The sequence below is a fragment of the Dreissena polymorpha genome, chromosome 3 (genome assembly GCF_020536995.1).
Source record: "Dreissena polymorpha isolate Duluth1 chromosome 3, UMN_Dpol_1.0, whole genome shotgun sequence".
Taxonomy (NCBI): Eukaryota; Metazoa; Mollusca; class Bivalvia; order Myida; family Dreissenidae; genus Dreissena; species Dreissena polymorpha.
Window position 1 is genome coordinate 68,231,052 of NC_068357.1, and position 25,902 is coordinate 68,256,953.

General features: G+C 33.2%; 1 protein-coding gene and 1 long non-coding RNA gene across 12 annotated transcripts in view; both read right to left on the minus strand.

Moving 5' to 3' along the window:
* Positions 1 to 25,902, minus strand: part of LOC127874621 (pleckstrin homology domain-containing family D member 1-like) — a 121,993-nt gene that overhangs the window by 61,722 nt on the left and 34,369 nt on the right. For 3 of the 10 annotated variants that reach the window (XR_008047024.1, XR_008047025.1, XR_008047023.1), the window contains exons 13-15: positions 24,885 to 25,019; positions 20,397 to 20,417; positions 6,123 to 7,854 (exon numbers count right to left, since the gene is read on the minus strand). Coding sequence is in view for 5 of the 10 variants with exons in the window: in XM_052419075.1 (XP_052275035.1) it covers positions 7,676 to 7,854; positions 20,397 to 20,417; positions 24,885 to 25,019 (335 nt within the window). In the remaining 5 variants the exon portion in view is untranslated. Of the gene's footprint in view, positions 1 to 3,853; positions 7,855 to 15,031; positions 15,067 to 19,805; positions 19,843 to 20,396; positions 20,418 to 24,884; positions 25,020 to 25,902 lie in introns of those variants that run through there. The other 7 variants (XR_008047022.1, XR_008047021.1, XM_052419077.1 and 4 more) reach the window with 7 other exon arrangements.
* LOC127874623 (uncharacterized) lies at positions 16,994 to 19,293 on the minus strand. 2 transcript variants are annotated; one of them, XR_008047027.1, is made up of 3 exons: positions 18,312 to 19,293; positions 17,800 to 17,990; positions 16,994 to 17,465 (listed from the first exon to the last, which is right to left on the minus strand). It is a non-coding gene; the product is annotated as an uncharacterized LOC127874623 (long non-coding RNA). The 2 variants fall into 2 exon arrangements; XR_008047026.1 differs by having other exon boundaries at positions 17,800 to 19,293.

Genomic DNA, 25,902 nt, shown 5'->3' on the forward strand with positions numbered 1-25,902 from the left:
TTTTCTGTACCCGGGATACATTTAAGTATATATTTAAGAGTACCCGAGGTACGTACCTTCAAGTAGTATCCGAGCTGAAAAGGACCAATCAAGCCACTGAAATGGCAAACACATTATTAATAAAGGCACAACATCTTGAAGGTTTTGCTTTGAATCCCGAAGTAACACTTGTAAAATTAAAAACAAAACACTGATGCTATAAACAATAACACATTGTTCACTCAATTCTTTAATTTATCAGAACAGAGTAACAAACATAAATTTAATATAATTATCATACATACTGTGCAAGAGTAATATAAGCAACAACGTTAAACCAATATACATTTGACAGTCAAATATTATTTGTAACATAGTGTACATATGACCTATAGACAGCTCAATAAACACTTACTTGTAAAATTTGAAATGAATGACGAAGGCTAAACCTGAATATACAAATTCTTAATGATTTCTTGTATGTTTTCCACCCATGTTATGTGTGTATGCGTTTAAAACTCAGTTAACTGACTTATTCTGCACAGCGTCAAGAGTGCAATGATTACGTTTATGAATGTCCATCAACATTAAGAACATGTATGTTTATATAGAAATGTAAAGTTTATTTTAGTGTCCTCCCACTTGATTAAGAGCCATCAAGTTTTGTCACATTACCTCCTGGTTCCTATCCTATATGCCAGGAGCCCCTAAATTTAAGAACCAGCAGGCTCAGCAACCAGCCATTTCAAAATAATTCAAATTGGAACCTTCCATCTCCCGCTCTGTAGGCCCTAACCAGTTGACCATGAAGATGAATTATATTTAATAAAATTCAAAAGGAGGAACTTCCATTAAATCCTGCACCTTTAAAAAAATAAATATTTAATTTAGATATGCAAACCAAAATTAAAAGAAGATACACAATACAAATATAGTACCAGAAGTCAGTGCCAAAAGATGGATTTTCCGCCACATGTATAATTTAGATGTAAGATATTTATTTTTTTACTATAGCAACAATCTATAATCTCTCTCTATATATATATCATGTTTATTGCTTTCTTGTGTTATTTAAAAAAATGAAATTAAGCACAAAGAATTGACACTAAATGTTATATAACAGTATGCCTTTTATTACAATCAATCAAATAATGCTACAAATAAATTATTAACCCTACTGGTTTATAAACCAGTTTGTACCTATCTCTTAAGCATCAAAATCAAATGCAAGTTCTATATAAAAGCACATGATTTCATGAGTTAGAATTATACTGCTTAAGGTTATACAATGAAATTAAATGCTATCAATTTGCTATTTAATTACAGCTTTTAATATGAGTAAGGTTTATAATTTCACAAAAATGCAAGTGTTATAAACTTCAATGATTCAGAAGTTCTTAAGGATACATAATTTCATCTGGAAATGCATTACATGAAACATAAATATTTCTAATGCAAACTTCAGTGCAAATCAAAGAATTTCTAAATAAGCTAGTAAACCTAACAATGCACCAAGAACGCTGAATAGAACAGACACAGAAAGGCTATTGCACAAACCTAAATGCAATTCAGCAAATACAATGGATATTGATAATATTTTAACAGGCTTGATTAAGGGCTGGTAAATAAAGTTTCAAAAAATAAATAAAAAATAACATGTTGCAATTTCTCTTTGTACAGCATCAGAAGTGATTCATTATCATTATTAAAAAGAATGTCAACTTAAAATATCAGCTATGCTTATTTAAGTTTTATAGGCATGTGATCACATCAATATAACCATAAATACAAATACATTTCATATTGTATCATGGCGCTGTGCAAATGCATAACTGAAATGTATATTTTAGTCTGCGTTGCAATATAACTATTTTATGCAGATACAGAAACAAGAGCAATTGACTATTCATAAGCTTTGAAAGGATGTACAGTTTCTGTCAGTCACTAGACATAGAGATATATTTAAAGTTGAACATGTGGAGTAGTTGTATAGTATAAGCCAAGTTACAGATGAACGACTACATATTTAAACAATAAATGTGATGCCGATGCAACTCCATGCTATGTCAGCGAAAGATACATTTTTGCACACAAGGTTTACTTAAAGTTTCGTGCATAATTCTGCTTAGTTGCAGGTCTGAGTTATGGGGCGTGTCCTGTGACCTTGCATGATGATCCCCCAAAAATGTGAAAAGTTGGAATTGAATATCTGTAGCTGTTAAGGACGTACTATGTCCTTGTTGCATGCAAACTTTAAACTGCATATAATGGTAACAAATCTTAACCCTTTACCCCTTAGATACATATTTGGACACATTTGTAGTCACTTAGAAGGTTAAATTTATTTAAAGACCTTTCTCACTCCATTCAAATTTTAAAGGCTACATTTTTAACCCTTAGATACTGATGAGTAGCAAACAGCACTAAACCTTTCTTACTAGATTCAAGTTTTAAGGGCTTTTTCTTCATTTTAAATCCTTAGTTACTGATGAGCAGCAAACAACATAAAGCCTGAACAGACTGCCTCAGTATGCTGGTTGCAAAAGCCATTGTCACTTTGCCTCTAATAGGGGAAATCAGTTAGTAATTAGCATAGCTCAGTCAATTCTGTAAATAGGCAAGGTAAAACTGTGATCATCCAGTATAAACAAAACCAACACATCAAGTAAGTTGCTGATGTAATATATAAAATGTAAGATGCAAGTAAGTTTTACCATTTTTAATTTTAAACAGAAGAAAAAGACTACCCTGTTAACAACTCTCACAGAATCAGATCTATACAAAGATAAAAGCAATTTTGTACCTTGATTTCATTTCATCGCCATTTAATTTACTTATAACTATAGTCACTTTATGATACTAAAATTGTCTTCACATAATACATGTACCAACATTAAACGATTTATGTGTGGTATGCATCTTTAAAATGAAGTAAGTTAAGTAATCAAAGCACAAATGTAATTTGAAATGAACCAGAGTACACATGTATATATCACCTTTGTTGACGCCATTAAGGATTCACATATATATTCGTGTACTGATAAAAGTACACATGCATAAATGACAACTGTTGGTTCCATTATGGACGCACATTTATACCGACAATACTACTGATATATTTGAATTGTTTTATTCTCAGCAATCATAAAGTATGACACTGGAAAAATAGGTATCAAGGTAATCAAATTTTAACAACTCACTCATCAGGACTAAGACTAATAATTACAAAGGGTCATGATAATGAGATGTACTCATGACATTACCAGTATACAATCATTATAACAAGTTCAAAGGCATAAACTGTTCATGGCGATGAAAAGAGGCAAGGTAAAGTTTATGTAAAAAATGGTAAAACTGTTTTTGTTTAAAATTCTTAGTTTAGACGCAATGAGTGGCTTATTGAGACAGCTTCTAGTAAGTTTTTTCCGTAACATTTTGTAAAAAGGTCATTCAATGCTGCCAGTGCATGTGTCATATTTCTATGTGTCAGAGACTTTCCCATGCATGACACATTACACTGACATGATGATGGTGGACAGACATGCTCATGACACAGATATGTACTGAAATAAATAGCCAATTATAAGGGTTTACCATGAGATTCACCACTTACAAATTAACCATTTCCCACATAGATATGTATTTTCACTCATTTGTAGTCCCTTAGAACGTTAAATTTAATTAAAAATCCTTTCTTACTAGATTCATGTTGTAAAGGCTTCATCTCCAAACATTAGATACTGATGAGCAGCCAACAGCATAAAATCTGAACAGATTGCGAGTTACTTGCAGGCTGTTCTGGGTTATGCTGTTTTCAGAAGCCATTTTCACTTTGCTGCTTATGGGGGAAAGGGTTAATAATCTGCTGCAGACATTTATTTGCCATTTTTTATTGTTTAAGAGTACATTCTTTTTTTGCCAATACACTAAAATAACAAATAATTTGTAAAAAAAATGTTCATGACATTAACAGTGTATATATAATAAAAGATAATCCTGACATTGATTGCAAATTCCACTGTTAATCATGACATGGTCATGACATTGTTGCAGTTATGACATGTATGTCTGTAACAACACAAACATGCATACATTCATACAAATACTTTACTGTGCTAGTAAGATTGTCAAGGGAACCCCAAAAATAGTAATAAAACACACAGTCATTTTTAAGCTGAAAATATTGTTAGTCTTTAGCACCTATGACATGATGCTTTAAGAGACATATTTCAATTTGGATAAAGAATATGAATATTTACGGCCGAAACCAAAATTCCTTTTTCTTCCATACAGTTTCATAAAGATTTCACAAACACTGTTCACGTATTGTCTGCTTAAACTAAAGAGGACACTATAACCATTGGGCCCGTATTAACCAAACAATTCTTAGACTTTAGTCTAAGAATAAAGACAATTCTTTCCATAAGAATATTCAAGAATTTCTTTAATGTTGAGTTAAACATGGCAATAACCACATCCATATAAAGCATTTTTTGTGTAGAACATTTTGTTAATGACATAATCACCCGTAGCCTGTATATATTCAAACACTGGAAGTATTTTTCTTGGTTCTAAGTCCATTCTTTATTTTTAAGTGTAAGAATGGGTTGGTGAATACGGGCCCTTGTTACAGTGTGATTAAATTGTTTTTTATATAGACACCAATTATAGAGTCAATACAAAAAGTGTTGTTTTCTGGCATTTCATTGAATTTCATAGTTATACAAAGCAAACAAAAACAAATATTTGAATTAACATTTGAATCTAAACATCAAGTCCATAATTAAATCATATGCAAATATCTGATTACATATATCCATGCTTTTTAATAATTTGAATAGATCTATACATCTACAAAATGCTAAGATGAATAAAAAAAAACAAACTCAAAAACACAAATATCAAGCCATTTATAATGGAATATAAATCCAAAATAAGTTCATCTCGGGACAATCTTCCAATAACATATAAACAAGCGTTTCTGCAGTTTTTGTGACCTTTCTTTCTCCCAATTAAACCGGTAGCTCTTTCTGACAGATTACTATAAACAAAACATTTTAATTAAGGTACACGCACATTTCGGTAAAAATCCACCGGGTGTTTCAGGGAAATACTAAGTTGAAGGCAAATGTTGACGCGGGACACTTTGTGTTAAGGTGAGCTAAGGCATAGGCTGCTAAAGCCTGCACAAATTATTATATGTATGTTACATACACATATGAAATGTCAGCCACATAATACAAGTATGATATGCATGCTTAACATGTAAGTAGTTAACATATGTAGATAAACAAATAAAAAAAATATCAGCTGAGACAATACATGGTGGATAACAAGCAGCATTTAAACACACAATCTGCTTGAAAATTATGTGAAATGGCACACACTTTTGAAAACAAGATTTCTTTGAGAAACACTATGCCCCCCAGTAAGCCAAATATGACGTTGCTATGTAGTTTATCAGGGTTGCCACCAACCTGATGAGATAAAATTCCCTTAACTTTTCACTGACTTTTTCCTGACCAAATCTTGGTTTTCACTGACTAATTTCGGGATATATTCAGCCTCCTCCTCCCCATACAGCTGACTAAATCCACCAATTTAATGTTTATTTTATTCTTTAACATAAAATATTCAACAACTAACAAAGCAGTACTACTTGTACACTAATCTATGCATACTGCAAGGCTATATAGTAAACTAGTGACCTGAAAGTCAATAGGGGTCATCTGCGAGTCATGATCAATGTACCTATGAAGTTTCATGATCCTAGGCGTAAGCGTTCTTGAGTTATCATCCGGAAACCATTTTTCTAAGTTGAGTCACTGTGACCTTGACCTTTGACCTAGTGACCTGAAAATCAATAGGGGTCATCTGCGAGTCATGATCAATGTACCTATGAAGTTTCATGATCCTAGGCATAAGCGTTCTTGAGTCATCATCCAGAAACCATTTTACTATTTCGGGTTACCATGACCTTGACCTTTGACCTAGTGACCTGAAAATCAATAGGGGTCATCTGCGAGTCATGATCAATGTACCTATGAAGTTTCATGATCCTAAGCATAAGCGTTCTTGAGTTATCATCCGGAAACCATTTTACTATTTCGGGTCACCGTGACCTTGACCTTTGACCTAGTTACCTCAAAATCAATAGGGGTCAACTGCGAGTCATGATCAATGTACCTATGAAGTTTCATGATCCTAGGCCTAAGCGTTCTTGAGTTATCATCCGGAAACCATCTGGTGGACGGACGGACCGACCTACCTACCTACCGACATGTGCAAAACAATATACCCCCTCTTCTTCGAAGGGGGCATAAAAAAAGAATATATCATATAAAATCTTAAGACAGTAATTAAATAAACTCTGCAATAAATAACAAAGCAATTCTGAGGTTTATACTGTACAAACACTGATAGCCAAATTACCAGTAAAGTGGGGACATATATAATTATGATAGACGTTTAGCTAAATTTAGGATCATTAAAACTTTATTAAATCCAGCAATTGGTCATTTCATTTCATTGAAAAATTGCATGACAAACTGACAAAGTTGTGGTGTCCAATTAAATTGGAAAAGTAATTGTTCCATTATGTTACTTTTGATCATTTAGCATTATATTAATAAAGTGCAACTTACTGATATTTCCCCATATATTTCACTACAAAATATGCTATTATATTTGAATAACTATAGTCATCAAACTAGAATAATCTCCTTTCCATATTGGTAGGACTAAATATAAAACAAGAATCCTAATTATTTGGACTTTATTTACTTTTTTCCCAATAATCTCAGTTTCTAGCCCTACAATTCAAATGAACTGTCCTTTTTTGTTTGAATGCCACACATGATACAAGTGTGTTCCCTTCATCCAATTTATATATCCATGAATACATGAATATGCTGTAAAATAACACTCACTAATTTTTCGTTCTTATAATGAATTGTGCACATACTTAAATTCGAGTATATCTTATATACTAGGGATTTAGCCGGACAAAAAAAATGCCAGGGCAGCTGAAAAATCACAGGGTGAACTCTTTCGTGAAAAATCATTGGTTGGTAAGACTTTTTGGATTGTACAAACAAAATCAACAACATTATTTAAAAACTAATTGTAAAGAAAAATACAAAACACAGTCATGTATGAAATTCTAAAATTCTAACACTAATTATGGAAAAAACTAAATACATGTAATCCGTTATCAGATCAAATTTCTTGATTAATAATACAATGAGAGATGTTTGTAAAACATGTTTGCCCCCCCCTTTCCCTCTAAACTCACAGCAAGTTATGCCTGTGACCTTGACTTTTATCCATTGATTTAAATATCATTAGGTGTGATCCTTTTTTAAAGACTCACTAGCAAGCTAGTCTATATGATTCTAAGCATTCTTTGATATTGTGAGGAGGACACAAATTTACTGTGCAAAGCCCCTGTTTCATCTGTTAAAATAAAATTTTATTTAGCTACAATCATACTTATTTGTATGGTTGCCTGTGAAAGCCTTCTCTAGATATCGAATGGAAACAAAATTAATGGTCTACAGTCAAACCAACCTACCCGGCAACAGGTACAAATCAAAATACCCCAGCTTCCTCAAAGTGGACATTTTTTTTACTTCAAATGAATTTAAAGACTGTAGTTTTCATAAACATGAAAACAAAGAAGACAGTACAAAAGCATTTAAAAATGTTCATTGTAAACTTCTGTCAATGGCGGAAGAGCCTTCAAACCAGTCAACATGCCATCCTCATCTGTAATCGGGTCGTTGCGAACAAAGGTGGACTGGGTCCTTCTTGGTGATATAGTTTTTACTTTTCGAAGATCCAGCTGGTCTAAATCCATTGACTTCGGTCGCATACCTGCAAATAGGATAATATTTTAATAAACCCAAAGAATTAATTCAAGAAAAGATGATGTTTATCAAAACTGCTTATAGTTTCTTAATGTCAGATTGCTAGTTGTGCATCTAAATTGCAAATGTAAATACAAGGTGAATGGTTACAAACAGTATGTTACCTTTTCCCATGTAATTAATTAAATTAGCACACCAAATGAATTGAAACTGCACATTAAAAGTGTGTTTTGCATATGTACAAGTCAAAGTGATAACATATTTGAAGTTTCAATTCAATCGCTTGAGAAATAATTAAAAAACATTTTACACTTTTTCACTTCATGGTGGTGACATATTTAAGTTTAAATACAAGGAACAACAACAAAAAATTCATATAAGTGCACATACTAGAACATTAAATTACATATGCAAAAAACAGGACATGATTATTTATTAACAAAAAAACAAATGTGCAAACATAACCCAAACACCCTCAAAATCACAAACAAACAAACTTGAATTATATCATAGTTACTGTGTATTCAAAGTTATGAACAAAATTCAATGTGTAAGTAAATATTATAAATTTATAAATTGGCCTTAATGATTGAGCAGAAAGAGGCTAGATAGAAAATTCAATTCTGCCCGAAACTTACAAACAAGAGGGCCATACATCCTATGACACTCACCTAAGACCCCAAAAAACTTACAGTTCTGAGCCGGCAGTGTTTACTAGGTTTCACAACAAAATGTCCCAACACCTGGCACCCATGTTTTAGAACAAACAGTAATCTTTTTTTAAACTCAGTCAAAATATAACAACAAAACAGTTTTTAATGTTCTCATCAATTTTCATTATGAGCGGACTTATAATGTGATTTCCAGATTGTTCAAGTGATTGAACTATAGCGATATAAGGAAAGACGTCCTGCCATAGTGTGGGCATGAGTTTCAATGGAATAAAATCATATTTTACTTGGGGGGAATTCATAAGACCAAATCTTCAGAAACGTTTCATGAAGATTGGGCCATAAATGTGGCATCAAGAGTTTTCACAAGCTTTTTCTTGAATTTGACCAAGTGACCTATTTTTTGCACCATGCAATCTAGTTTCAAACTCAGCTGATATATTATTGAGACAAATGTTCTGAAAAGCTCTCATGTATATTGAGCAATAAATTTTGCCTCTTGAGTGTTAACAATCTTTTTCTTAAATTTGACCTATTGTCATAATTTTTGATCCCATGTGAACCTATAGAAACTCAATCAAGAAATCATTGGGAAAAAAGCTCTGTCCAAGTTTAAAGAAGATCTGCCTAGAAATTTAACCTTTTGAGTATTCACAAGCTTTTTCGTATTTTGACCTCTTGACATCTTGACCTAGGTTTTGACTCCATACACACAGATTTCAAACTAGGACAACATTTTCTTTTTGGATAAAATGCCCTAAGCATGTCTGTGATTTTTCAACGAACAGGAACCACTTTTTCGAAGTCTGCTGAGATATCATTGGGACAAATCACTTATAGAGTGCTACAGCCATGTAAGAAAATATGACACGCCCCCTGGCGGCAAATTAACAACAGGACAAATGATGGACAAAAAGTGATCACAAAGCTCCCAATGAGCATGTTGTGCTCAGGTGAGCCTAAACATTAGTCGCATGTCTATCAAAATATAAGCACGTAATAGTTGTCTTGTACACAGTCTGCTTATAATAAGTGTCTACATGTACATGTATATGTATAATTATCATTAATTATTTTAAATATGTTGAGAGATCAGATTGTTCTCGGGGTATATATAAATACTAGAGCTGTAACGATTCGATTCGATGCATTGAAAAACCGGTTCAACGCCGCCGATTCAATTTCGATACCAATACGGCCAATTTCGATTCGATTCACTGCAATCCCGATTGATCCGCATTTTAAACCTTACTGTCCAAATCCGTCTTCTAAACGTGCTTGTCATTTGTTATACGTCCTGTGATTGGTCAATAGCCAATATGGCATCCAATGAATGAATGAATAACATGCTGAGCATTAAATCAGCCCGTAAAATGGCTTCTTCAACAACGCCGAAAGACGCACTGTCAAAATTAAAATCAAAAGTATGGGAACATTTCGGGGCAAAACGTGTTTTGTTGACGTAAGTTACCCATATGGTTTGATTACTAAACTGTGTGCATTCTGTTAAGAAGTCAACTGGAAGTTGTTCATATACTTACATGTTTTTTTCTGTTAAACACATTTGATACCTTGTGTATTTGATGTTATTTAAGAATAACTCAACAGGAAGTTTTGTTCATAAATTTGATACTTATAAAACAATTTTGCGTTTTTAACTTTTTATTTCAAAATTAACACTTTAAATGTACAACATAATAAGTTAATAACAAATACCAAACATATAAATTCATGCTCTGGACAAACCAAACAGGAAATAGTTTGCAAAATAATCAGTAAATAGTTTAATTTGAATCGAATCGAAAATAATCTAATCGGACCATTTGGTATCGAAATCGAATCGAATCGAATGATGGGTGAATCAATACAGCTCTAATAAATACCAGAATAAAATTAGAAGGTTTTCATGTTATTATTTGATTATAAGATTACTTACAGTTAGTACAAGTACATTATAAATCCTTGCTAACTAAACTTCCACAGAGCAAACTTGCACTTAAACCAGTTAAACTATTCATTCCCAACACATCCACTTTCCCCAGTCATGAGCATTCACATATATATACATCTGTCAATATGAAGAACTATATGCATGCAGGTGTTTCATAAATTATTAGGGAGGAAAATTTTAATTCATTGTTTCCAAGTAAATTGTTAACATTTTCTGGATCACAGACATGATCAACAAATTAGACGTTTCATTTGTAAACTGTGAACATATTCAAATATCAAATGAAATATCAAATATCAAAATGAAAAATATATTAATTATCTATTATTTGTAATTATATGTCATATTTTCTTATATAACTTGTGTTTTTTAAACATACAAGTTGCTCACAGAATATGTTTAAATAACAACAACTAAAGACAAAAATGTAACTGACAGATGTCAGAGCAATCAACAAAAACAATATTTAGTACATACAAATTAGCAGAAACACATAAATAATAAACAATAAAGAGCACACTAAGAATTGATTAATTGAAGCCATCAAGATTTTCGCACAACATTATTATAATAAATCATGAATGCATCGGATTTCCACACTATCAAATATTGTATTCTTAGAATCTAATAAATTCAATACTTAGTGATCAACAACAAATTGCTTTTAAATCCGTAGATTTGCAAGACAGTTATTTCCACAATGAAATGGTGTAATAATCTATACTACATGACCAAATTCTACAACCAAATGCTGGAACACTGTTACTGGAGATGCAGACAAACAGGACAATATCAAGTCAGGGGTGTAAAAATTCCAGCAGCCATCTCAATTTTCCAAAGGTAATTTTGGTCCCGGTGAAGTTGATATAAAAAATATTTGGCCAATTTTTCAGAACAGTCATTGTCTGAATTTTGTGCTACACCTTGTCAGGATGTGATGTGACTTGACTGTGTCAATTCTTGATATTTTAAAATGAATTGATTGATATTCCTAAGTGATTTGAAAACAATTAATAATTTGTTATTAAAGGTGACTGTGATAAGGCTAAACTACGGGATAACAAAGTAAATAAGAACAAACGGATTTTGTCACCTGCGGTGAAGGGCTTTTTTTTTTATAGATTCATACACCCCTGCAAGTTTGAAAACTCAATTCAAAACTGTTGATACAAATGTGTTCACAATTTTTATGAGTAGGAGAGGTAATGTGTTGGTAATGTAAAAAGCACTGTTACAAAAGACAACCCTATACAAGGGCTGTTTGGAAAACATGCATGCCCCCCATATGGGCTGTCAGTTGTAGTGGCAGCCATTGTGTGAATACATTTTTTGTCACACAAAAACAATATACCCCCTCTTCTTCAAAGGGGGGCATAAATATAACTGATAAAGTTGTGTTTTTCAATGGTTTGCCTTTGGATACTATCAAGGGGACGAAAATGCCCTACCACCTAAACTAGTTCCTGCAAAGTGAAGGACTATTGGTTGGAAAGGAGAAAATCTACTGAAAGGAGGTAAAATTAAATCCCAAGTTATTGGTTTAGGGTATAATCTTACTACATAGTTTGTCTTTGCCTGTGACAGAATTGGCATCTTTTGTGGTACCAGGCATAAGAGTAGAAAGCCCAATAATAATTATGCATGTGATTATCCTTGAAATATATATTGTTTCGAAGAGCTTCACTGTGGCATCAGGATACCACTCAAAATGCCCTATTAAAAATCAACAAATACATGACAAGGTTCCAATCCAACAAATATATGTCGTATTTAAGGTAAAGCAGTTGTAAAAGTTTCATACTACACGGAGATACCTACCAAAAATGTAATTTATACCATACAGTTTTGCATTGAGTTATCAATTTTTTTTATAGGCGAACAGGTATCTTGCATGACAAAACACTCATGTATTGGAGCAATTGTATAAAGGTCTTCTCACTTAAAACATTATTAAATTTAACTGTGAACAAAACAGTATGGTGTTTAGACAATGTTGTAGTTTTTATGTTAATACTGTAAAAGGGCAATTGCCTTATTTGACAGCTCTTTGTGACAGAAATAACAGTTTTAAAGGCCTGTAGAACATTGTTAAGGAACATTTAATATTCATTTATATTTGCATTAATGATAAATAATGTATTGTAATGTTATATTGATTTGCTTAATTGTTCATGACAACAAAACACATATTATAAGAAAGTCTTAATCAATTAAAGAAAATTAATATGTGGTCAAGTCACACAAAAGTAATAAACAAGGGCTGTTTATAAAATATGCATGCCCCCAATATGGGCTGTCAGTTGTAGTGGAAGCCATTGTGTGAATACATTTTTTGTCACTGTGACCTTGACCTTTGACCTAGTGACCTGAAAATCAATAGGGGTCATCTGCCAGTCATGATCAATGTACCTATGAAGTTTCATGATCATAGGCCTAATTATTATTGAGTTATCATCAGGAAATCATTTCACTGTTTCGAGTCACCGTGACCGTGACCTTTGACCTAGAGACCTGAAAATCAATAGCAGTCATCTGCCAGTCATGATCAATGTACCTATGAAGTTTCATGATCCTAGGCCTAAGCATTCTTGAGTTATCATCCCGAAACCATTTTACTGTTTCGAGTGACCTCGACCTTTGACCTAGTGACCTGAAAATCCATAGGGGTCATCTGCCAGTCATGATCAATGTACCTATGAAGTTTCATGATCCTAGACGTAAGCATTCTTGAGTTATCATCCAGAAACCATTCTACTATTTCGAGTCACTGTGACCTTGACCTTTAACCTAGTGACCTGAAAATCAATAGGGGTCATCTGCCAGTCATGATCAATGTACCTATGAAGTTTCATGATCCTAGGCGTAAGCATTATTGAGATATCATCCGGAAACCATTTTACTATTTCAAGTCACTGTGACCTTGACCTTTGACCTAGTGACCTGAAAATCCATAGTGGTCATCTGCCAGTCATGATCAATGTACCTATGAAGTATCATGATCCTAGGCATAAGCATTCTTGAGTTATCACCCGGAAACCATTTAACTATTTCAAGTCACTGTGACCTTGACCTTTGACCTAGTGACCTGAAAATCAATAGGGGTCATCTGCCAGTCATGATCAATGTACCTATGAAGTTTCATGATCCTAGGCTGAGCATTATTGAGTTATCATCCGGAAACCATTTAACTATTTCGAGTCACTATGACTTTGACCTTTGACCTAGTGACCTGAAAATCAATAGGGGTCATCTGCCAGTCATGGTCAATGTACCTATGAAGTTTTATGATCCTAGACGTAAGCATTCTCGAGTAATCATCCGGCAACCATTTTACTGTTTCGAGTCACTGTGACATTGACCTTTGACCTAGTGACCTGAAAATCAATAGGGGTCATCTTCCAGTCATGATCAATGTTCCTATGAAGTTTCATGATCCTAGGCGTAAGCATTCTTGAGTTATCATCCGGAAACCATTTTACTGTTTCGAGTCACTGTCACCTTGACCTGTGACCTAGTGACCTGAAAATCAATAGGGGTCATCTGCGAGTCATGATCAATGTACCTATGAAGTTTCATGATCCTAGGCGTAAGCATTCTTGAGTTATCATCCGGAAACCATTTTACTATTTCGAGTCACTGTGACCTTGACCTTTGACCTAGTGACCTGAAAATCAATAGGGGTCATCTGCCAGTCATAATCAATGTACCTATGTAGTTTCATGATCGTAGGCCTAAGCGTTATTGAGTTATCATCCGGAAACCATCTGGTGGACGGACCGACGGAAGGACCGACATGTGCAAAACAATATACCCCCTCTTCTTCGAAGGGGGGCATATTAAGTCAGGAAAGATGTGATTGAAAGCACACGATAATAGGGTGAAAAAGGCAAAAGCTATTTATTATAATATATATGATATATTTTTGTTGATAGCTTTATAACAACTCAAATTATCACACATGAAGAACATTCAAAAATATACATTTTATTATGTAATTTTTGCCTGGAATATCAAAAGTCAATTTAAAACGTAATTGCGCACATCCCTTTTAGAAAACTGTTCATATGTTGATACCATGCATACCCAGATACATAAAACATCATGCAGCATCTGCACTATGTTAAAAAAAAAAAACTGCACAAAACAAAACCATAGAACAGAATAAGATTGTGAAGTATACATTTTTCACCGATTGAACTACAAAAAAAATCTTAATCTAGTTTACACATAGAACTGTGATTCACATTTATTATAAGGATAATTTAACATGAACAATAAAGACTGTGAACAGACTTTATCCATCAAAATCATGAAAGTTCCCCTTTAAAAAGGTGAAAATAAAAAACAAACATTTTTTGAGCCAGCATACTCCAGCAGCTTGCAATAATTTAAAAGTTTAAAGCCGTTGTACACTGAAGCAGCAGAATAAAGAGTTTTTACTATAATAGATGACAAAATTAAGTAAAAACGATGTCAAATACAAGCGTGTGAATGTACTTCAGCAAGACACCTGTGCCCAACAAACATACTCCACTGAATAGGGGGTTTAATGTTCAACTTACCCTGCGCAACTATCACACATATATTGGATCGGTGACTAATAAAAACATGACATCAAATTATGCATTGGTAGATGTACACAGCATTGTATGATCAAAATAAACTGAGAACCATATCGGTCAAGTGATACCGTAAACATTAAAATGATACAATTTATAATAAGCATTTGATAAAATATCAGCAACATTAAAATGATACAATTTATAATAAGCATTTGATAAAATATCAGCAGTTCGTACAATAAAAGCTATAGTTTTAATCTGCAGTTTCTTTTTATGGCAATTAGTTGTTGCAGTAATACTATTATTAATATACAATTTTTTGTTCACACTTTCAAACTTTTACAAGAAAATGAAAAATGTGCAAAAGCTGTTGTGTAGAGGTTTAAACATACAACATGAGCTCTTGTTTTTTGTTTAATGGACCAAATTCAAGAGCATTCAAACACATATTTAATGAAAGCGGAGAGGTGCCATGGAATATGGAAATGGTGCCCATGCCATCAGAAGGTTCTGGGTTCCATCCTCACGGAAACATTCTCAAAATCACCTCTTTAGACATGCAATAAGGGTTCTACCCAGGAAGGACTCCATTGTTTCAATTAACCTAAGGCATTTGAGGCAACCATGCTAAACAAATATGTTTAAACTAATCAAAGTCACAATTATCAGGATGATGATGTGAAGTTATAAATCATAAAGGATCCATGAAATATCACCAGATGCCGCAAATAATATATTACTGAAACATGAAACATTCCTTTAAGGAAAAAGGCCAATACCCCAGTAAAATAGTATGCATTAAACATACATGGATAAAATATACCATACATTCACATTAGTGATGTTATTGCCCTTAGCTGGATTAGGGTTTTTCCCATGCAAATAATTTATAGTCTTATAATGTTAATTGTACTCCATGCAGCATTCTATTGTATGTGATAAATAATTGGAAATATGTCATTATATTAAAGTACTGACTAAATATATTGCTGGAATGGAAGGTAAAACAATGGAATTGCATTTTTCAGGTGGGTGGGGGGGCATATAGATTTACGCTCGTTAATTCCGTACTTCTGTCTGTCCCTCCTTCCCTCCCTTGTCAAAAAAGTGAGCAAAATCCGGTTATAACCCAGTTTTAAACTGGGTTTAACCCTGCGGTATTGGCACCGAGCTAAAAGCGAGTCTTTTAAACACACTTTTTGCTTACCGACTTGGTTTTATCTGAGTTGAATCTTGGTTTAACTCGCTTAAAGCCAACATAGTGGTTTTTTAACCGTCTTAAGTGGGTTTAAAGTGAGTTTTTTCAGGCATCTGTGTTTAACTCTGTGGTATTTGCACTGTGCTAAAAGCGGGTTTTTCAGACACGCTTTTAGCTTACCGACTGGGTTTTTTAGCTTACCGACTTGGTTTTTTCTGAGTTAAATCTTGGTTTAACTCGCTTTAAACCAACATAGTGGGTTTTTTAACCATCTTAAGTGGGTTTAAAGTGAGTATGATTTTCTACAAGTTGGTTTTTTGAGGTTTTTTAAACATGCTTAGACCAACTTCTGTCTGTGGAGTTGGTTTTAAGTGGGTAAAAAGTGTGTTTTTTATGTGAGCTATAAGCAGGCTAAACACGGTTTTTAAGTGAGCGAAAAGTGAGCTGAAAGCAAGCCTTTGTTAGTTTTTTTCACAGTGAAAACATGCTTTTAACTCGCTTTAAACCTAGTTATTAACAGTATTTTATCTGTGAAAAAAACAAAAGCAATTTGTGGGTTTGGGTAAGTTGATTTTTGTGGGTTTTAACAGTGTTTTAGTGAGTTTTTTTTAAGAAAGTAGTTTTTTTGTGAGCCTTTTGTGGGATTTTGCAGTGTGAAAAAAAAAATTTTGGACTGATATGTTCTAGAAAAATGGTTTTTGTGAAGCAATTACAACAGTTCATTATAAGCCCAATGTGGTTAAAAGGGAAAAAAACACAATGTGTACGAAAATTATGTTTATATGACAAAAATAGTACACCGCAAATTAATACTAACAGATTATTTTTACAATACATTATAAAATAATAGACATTTATGGAAGATTTTAAAGCAAAAGTTTGACCGCAATGGACCACTGCGGGTGGAGTATTTAGACCGCAGCTGCTGCAGAGACCTGGATCTCAGCTGTTGGAGGTACCTGAACCGCAGTGGAATGAGGAACCTGGATTTCAGCTTAAGGAGGGACCTTGACGGCATACGGTGTTGGGACCTGCACAGCAGCTACTGGAGAGACCTTGACCGCTAGGGGACCTGGAAAGCAGCCAGTGCAGGGACCTAGACCTGATCTTGGCGGGTGGAGGGACCTGGAAAGCAGCTGGTAGAGACCTGGAAAGCGGGCGCTGGAGCGACATGTAGTTGTTCCATTGATGCTGCTTGTGTCCTTCTCCTCTTGAGCATCTCTTATGCCAGTTGATCTGCAAAGGATTAATACCATATCACTTTCAAAAGGGCAAGGCATTCTTCAAACATGTTGATTGGTTATGTTTTTGTTCCACTTAACTATGAAATATTGCTGTTATGGTAATCTTGTTGCTTTAATAATAATAAATTTGTTATTTGCTTGTTGTTTTTGTTTGTTTATTTTTGAAATTTTAATCCCGTGATCACATGTGACTTAGCACTTTTCATCAATTATTAAAAGAAATTGCGTTTGGTAGAAAATGCAGTTTGAAAATGTACCAAGATGCGTGGTCTCATTTGGCTGTGTGGTCTGGTGGCATTGTAAATGCAATAACCTGTATAGTTTACCTCTCAACAAATCGAGCTTTCTTGGTCAAGGACAGGGCGAGGTTTTCCCACTCTTGTTCCCCTCAAGTTTGCCAGCTTGTGCAGGGTAAAAACCAGGTTTAAAAGTCCATACATCAGGCAGGCGATGATGCACATTCTTTCCAAAGGATCTTCCCAACGATGTCAATTTTGCCTTGTGGCAAGAGTTTAACCTTCAAAATTAAAATATATAAGTTCTAATTAAGTAAGAGGGAAAGAAATCCGTTCAGTAATAACCAGAAATAGATATAAATAAAATTTTAGATGACAATAACCATGAAACACAACCATAATTATTCACTGTACACAACATTTACACTTTTTCATGTGTAAGTTTATCTATTTTTGCTTCAAAATGTGTTGTTTATCCTTTAAATTGCAATACAATAACTTATCCATTTACATTTCCCAGTGACAATACATAAATATGATAATGATCATAATTAATTCAATAAACTAAATAAAAAAAGGGGTGAAGAAATGACAATACAAACCTGTTAAAACTGTTCTTCAGTATTCCAAAAACAACAACAGGCAGTTCAACCTCCTTTCCAACCAACTTATTATTGATTTCCACATTGCAGTAAAAAACACATTGTTTTCATCACACAATACTTCATGCTGACAGAATTTCAAGACATTTTACACTACCATTATAAGTCTTTCACTTCTTTATATTAATGTTGCTGAATTAAATTTAGCTCAATATTCAGTTGCTGACACCAGCTTGTTTTTCAAAAGTTGTTGTTTTCAAAAAGATAACTTCCTCAGTGCAATAGCCAATCAAAAGCCTTATATCTTATTCCACACAGCCTTATCTCTAGGACCCCATCAGTAGCCTTATCTACCCCTAGATAATCAGTACCCTGTTTAGCTCTGAATGCCTGACAGATTGTTATCTGTTTATTGTTAGTGGTGTGAAATAAGGGTGTTTTAAGGTATTGTCTTGTTATTTTGTTGACAGTTTATGTAACACAGGTAATGTTTGGCATTTTATTATTTTATTCCAAATTAAGAAAATGGATATGATGGTATCATATGCAAATATCAAAATCTTGCATAACTTATGTACAAAAATAAATAGATTATTTCCAAAATAATGTTTCCAATACCATAATTATTTAAATATGCAGATTTTACAAGTAAATACTGTTTTAAACAAATATAAACAATCATATGAGATTGTTTAAAAAAAAATAAAAAATTAAGACATAAAACAATCATAAGATATTGTTTATAATAAAAACAAACATAAAGAAAAAATTCAAAGTGAAACACAAACTCTTTCATTTTCATGTATAAAACTAAGCTTGACCATTGTTAGTTTTTGTCAGTGATACTTGTTGTCCATCTGTGAACCTGTGATGTTCTGAAAGAGCCATTTTCATCCAATATTCCCTAAAAATTATGGGGAGCACACAAATGTACAATAGGGACAATGGCAAACAAGCTGTAAAAAAAGCCCCTTTACAATTGACTTGTATTATATAGTGGCTATAAACATCAAACAAAGACCCAGTTGAAGAATTATTGTTTCATTGATGAGTTATATTAATAAACAAAAGACCAACTTGTTGAAAAGTGTGTTAAAGTGAGTCTTTAAGCCTCGTTGCAGCTCTCAACTTATTTACAAAAAGACCAAGTTAAACTCGCTTAAACCCACTTCTGTTTAAAAAAAGACCAACTTCTGTTGTAAAAGACTCGCTTATAAAACAAAAAGACACACTTAAACACACATAAACCAACTCATAAATAAAAAGGCTCACTTTTGACAAACAAAAAACCGACTTCTTACTGAAAAAAACTCGCTTAAACACACATCTTCTTAAAATAACCAACTTTAAACTCAGTTAAGCACAGTTTAGCGCACATAAAACTCACTTTTATTAGCAAAAACCAACTTCCGCTAAGAAAAACTCAGAAAAAACACAGTTTTATGTTGGTTTAAGTGTGTTTTGGTATGAAAGTGGGTTATTTTTTGACAAGGGCTCCATCAGATTTTGTATTCCATTTCACAAAATCAAACTGGAATAATTTATAAAAGCCAAAATTTACACATACCACTATGCTGTTTGAAGTACACATACATGTAGGATACAGTAAAACCTGTTAAGCAACATATGTATGTACTAAAATTGTATACATGTAGAAAGAAAAGAGCATATTCTTATTTGAAAGTTTTACTTTAAATATTGTTTTAACACAATTTATTGTCTTAGAAGCAAATAAATCTTTTATTCTGAGCCATCTATAGCACTGGTGACCTCAAGAAACAGGTTCTACTGTATAGATACGTATGTCCAACATACATTAATGAGCAACATTATACCTTGTATGTATGGATCAACATAAACAGAAAGAAGATGTTCCATGTTTATACCGCGACTTAATGAGATCTAAGTTAACTTTTTATGATACCCTGAAATGGCTATGTCAGTAAAATAATCCAAAGTTACCCATTCAATGTTAAATAGTTGAAAGACAAAGACAACCTACAGCAGTTGTAATAGCAGAAAGCACACTCAAAAACAACATGATAGAGAAATCCAAAATTGTAGCAGTTAGTTGTGTGTTCTTACCAGTGGAATCGATAGATACATCTATAATTGAACACCAATAGTTCCGTTTAAAAACAATCCTGCTCTGCTGTAAAGTTCTCTTATAAATTTGATTCGGGATGCTTGTCGTGCATGCATTCATTTGTAACTTCATTTCTAAAGCTGTTATGTTTGCATAAAACTGATGGTTCACATTGTAAAGGTGATCATGGAAGAAATTGTGGTCAATGAACTTTGTTAACCCTTTCAGTGCGGGAACCGAATTTTGAAGGCCTTTGCAAACAGTTTGGATCCAGATGAGACGCCACAGAACGTGGCGTCTCATCAGGATCCAAACTATTTGCTATTCTGATAGTATTCTTTGAAACAAAATCAAAGAAAATGCTAATTTTAGAAATTCAGCAGACGACATTTTAGCAGAAGACAAATTTCCCAGCATGCAAAGGGTTATCCCAAAGGCCTAGCTTGAATACTCATTAGTGCAATTTTATTCAGAAACCATAAAAATTCTGGTCAATTTTTGTTAGTTTATTAATAAGCTATATATCAGATAGACATTTTAAATCTGCAGGCATCAAAATGTAAGGCCCCCATTTGACTAAAGAATCAATTCTATTTTATATGAAGATACACCAATCAGACTGCAGATTTATTTTTATCAACATGCCATGTAAAGCCTTAACAATGCAGGTTAAAAATGAAGTTACAATTATTTAATATTTGTATGCATCTATTTCCAGCAATTTAAAAATTAAATTTTGCTTTACTTTCAACATCTCCATTTCAAGGTCATTGCTTAAAACTTTGATGTGACATACTCTCCCAACGTTTCTCAAGGTCAAACACTGTTGGTTCTGTAAGATGAATGAGTTACACTATGTGAATGATCTGCATGATGAATAGCATCTTATTAACCATACCATTTATGAATACAATGTATACATTGTCACATACGTATGGCATAATACTGGATTTTCATTCAATAAAATCTGTTCTCTTAAAAAAAAAATTACATTCAAGGTGTAACAATAAGACAAGTCTTTTGATAGCAAACTATGAATATGTGTCAACAACCTGCAAAATAATCCAATCACAAGTCTGCAGTGAGGATGGGAAAACATATCTTATACTAGTAAAACTTGGGTCCAGGGATGTGACAAAATTATACAAGCGTAAAATTATAAATAACAAGTTTCGAGGGTTGATTGTAAAACAGTTGTATCTGCGTGTTATTTCTGTTTGTCAGAGATACGCTCGCTTCATTTACAACCCCCAATATTTAAGCACTAAATTGATGCTCATGTAAAAGAATTAATTTTATTTTGAATTTTTTAAGAAGGGGGGTATTTAGATCTTTATAAGTTATACAGATGAAAAAAACAATAATATTTTACTTTCCACCTTAATTGCAATATCCATTGGGCCGTGCTCTGTGAAAAGGGGGTTTAATGCATGTGCGTAAAGTGTTGTTCCCGATTAGCCTGTGCAGTCCGCACAGGCTAATCAGTGACGACACTTTCCGCTTGTGTGATATTTTATGTTTAAAGAAAGTCTCTTCTTAGCAAAAATCCAGTTTTAGCAGAAAGTGTCTTCCCTGATTAGCCTGTGCAGACCACTATGTAATTTTAAATTTTCTGCTTTAACCTTTTACCACTTAGATACTTATTTTGATGCATTTGTAATCCCACTGAAATTCAAATTTAACTTAAGTCCTTTCTTACTAGATTCAAATTTTTAAAGGCTTCATTTCCAACCCTTAGATACTTTTGAGCAGCAAACAGCATAAAACCTAAACAGACTGCGAGTTACTCGCAGGCCGTTCTGGTTTTATGCTGTTTGCAGACATGTAGCCATTTTCACTTTGCTTCTGTGTGGGAAAGTGTTCATACAGAGCTTGAGCAAAATATATGAACATTTGATGGCAAAAGTGTGACAAAAACAACAACAGATTTTTGTGCCAGGGAATACCCTGAAAATGTATTAAAACATCTTTTACATGAGCGGGTGTGTGTACAAAATGTTTAAGCTAAACATCTTCACCTTGAGCGGGTGTGTATACAACATGTTTAACGTGTTACCTACAAGAGCTTATTTAAATGGACAAGACACTGCACTGCATGAGGTCGAGTAGATTTGGTTTGGTTGGAGAATGTAACGAGCCTAAAACAGGGATTGATTATCTCAAATTTATGAGAATAAATTCAGAAATGAGGGTGAAACCACTATATCGCTTAGAGAAATGTTTGGCAAAGAAAAAAAATCTCCTTCAACCTTTGAAATATGAATTAAAAAATTATAATTTCTAACAAGTCCAAAATGAGTATTTACGTTTCAAAGACACCGGATTTGTTCAACAAAGTTTTATTTAAATATATTTTTTATAAGCTAATGCATATTAGAATTTCAAATGGGTATGCATTTTGTGAATGAAAAATATTGATGAAATCCTATTTAAAGAACACACATAAATTGCACAATTACAAAGACATTTAAAATAGGCTGTCACTCCAACATGAGACACTGAAATGAAACCATCTGAGTGACATCTGAGTCAAATAAATAACTAAAGTGTTAAAGATGAAACTATTGCAGATTTAAGTTCATCCCTCAAAATGTGCATGTTATGATATTAAGCGAGCAACAAATGATGACATGTTAATTGTTAAAGAACTGAATTACCATTTTTTTAATGGCATTTATGCACAATAATGCATAATGTTCAAGACAGTTGACACACCGATGAAATGCTGAAAAATGCTATTCAGTTCTTATAATACCAACACAGTAGCCATATTAACTGTTATTTTAACACTCTTAAAGGCCACAACCTACTTCTATACGAGGGCCTAAACATATTGTTTCAGTTTTGGTCCACGCCATACTGTGAGCACCAAGCTATGATGTCATTTTGATTTAAACGAATAAAAAGCAACTTGGTTAATATTCTAAAAAAAAACCTTGATGAACATTTTCATAAAAATAGATATAGTCATGAGTATTTTAATTTGCAGATGTATTTGGGTATATCTGGAATAAATAAAAAATTGCTGAGTTATTCAATATTACCATTTCTAAAATGCAACCCCCAGTAAGTTTTGCTTCGAGAAAATGCAAGGATGTATTACTAACCTTCCTACCCCAAGCATGAAGATTTTTAAGCAAAGTTACTAGCATAAGTAGAAACAAAGCATTCAAAATGTTATGTTCAGTTAGTCATCACTCTTTACATTGAGCATAATGTAAAATTGTAAATAAATTGACTTAAAGCATCAAACAGCCTTAAGGGATATCACATGCTAATAATTATTGCATTGAAATTAACACATGCAATCTTTTTTTTACAATTGGAAAAATGTCAGCCTATGTTGAGGGATAAAGCATTTAATAATTGCATATTGATCAAAATGCTAATAGAATGTTTTGTTTTAGCTTCAACTGTATGATATATATCACTGATATTAGGGCCATAAATGTGCTTTCACACTCGAGCTACTTCTTTTATTTAAAAAAACCTTAAAGAATGTTCACATGCTACTGGACAGACATTTCAGACAAAACTACAATCTAAAACACATGAAACTGACCAAGAATGAAATAAAATGTTTGAATCAACAAAAGTGCAACTACTAGAATAAATTACTAACTCATAAACAAAACTTCACATCAATGACATTCCAAATGATATTTTCATTCCCAGTAACTCACACTTATATCATGAGACCACACAAGAGTAGCCTCCCTTTGCCCCTGGCTGGTCACATGAGGCAGTGCTGGCACGTGATTGGTCATGTGATTGGTCACATGACACATCATTTAAGTGTGATGATTCTAGCGAGAACCCATTTTCACCTGTTACATAGTTCATGTTTCATAAAAATAAGGAGCAGAAAAGCATAACACAGTTGATGTTGTCCAACTAAGCAGAAGTAATTGATTGTATATTTCTTTTATCATTTTAACTTAAGTAATGCAACACAGACCACAAGCAGTTCTCTTCTCAACTAAAGCTCTTGTCTAAAGCTAACACCAAGCCTTTCATTAAGTACTCAGTAAAGGTTTGTATCTTTCCATACACAATATGAAACAACAAAATCTTTGTTCTACTTTTTTGCAGATATATGGGAGACTTCAATGTAAATACTGTTTTCTCTTTGAATGTAACGAAAGATCTAGAGCAAAATATCAAGTTAGTATGCCCTGCTAATTTTTTGTTTACACTTGCCCCTCTTGGTTAGTTAACACACAAAATGTGAAAACTTTTTAAATTTGATATATTTTGTTCATGACAAAAGAAAAGACATGGCTTAAAACACTATGTTCATTGAAACAGACTATGAAAGCCTTTAGCTGTTTAACAAAAATAATAAATCAAGAAGGGTTGAGCATTCCACCGTGCACATTTCTGAGCAGCACCTTGTACTTGTTTTTCATTCTAGATCTTTCAATATTTAATGGCCCAACTAATTACTCTGGATAACTCATTCTAAACCAATAATATCCTATACTTACTGCTAGATTTTCTCCGCTCAAACTTCCTGGTCCGGTTTTTCCTCATGATGGTTTTGCGGGCATGGATTGCATTCTTGATCACAACTGGCTTATCTGGATCCACCTTGGCTTCTTGGGCAAGGTTCTCAAAGAATTCTGGAGACATGTTTACAAAATGATCTGATTCAAAACATATTAAATAAACAAAAATTACTTGTTTATATCTTTACAATCCCACTTGGTTGTGGCTTTGAAAAGTGTTACTATACAAAGTACAGCTGTAGACAGAATGTTTCAAAGTTACATGCAGAACAAAAAATGATAAGTTTCCATTACTGACAAAAAATTATATACATTCCAAGTTTGATGTCATATTCTACATTCACAGATTAAATTGTTGTCTACATATATGTGGTTTGATGTTTATTTACACATAATTTGTATTTACAGCTTGTAATATTATGACACTGAAATCTTATTGTACTTCATTGCAATATGAAAACAGTGAGTTCCATCTAATCTCATAAAACCAAACTATCTGATTCAAGCCTCTTGATTGGTTAAATGTTTCAATTTGTTGCAATAAGGTTTCATGTCACTATTTCACTTACACCAACTCTTACCCTTCAGCTTAATATACATTTACAACCAATTCCTTATTGTCGTTTGAATTTTGTATTCTGATCAGTAAGATGACCAAGGGAAACAACTTCTGCAATTTTAATTCTTCCAAATGATATTTTTGAAATGCGACTTTAACCTTTTACCAATCTGGGAACCATTTCAATAAACATTGTAGTACACATTTACGATACGATGCATTTTTTGAAGAAACATAATTGCTTAAGTCCGTATTATATAATTATAAATGTTCAGTGCTTAATTTATTACATTGGAATCTTAAGCGCCGTATATATATTTGACGAGCATGACGAGCTAGTTCGTCTACTTATTAAGATTACAAAATTCTCTCGTAAGTTAAAATTGTCGTACGGTTGTTTATGAAACGAGCCCCAGATACGCACTTCTTACTTACATA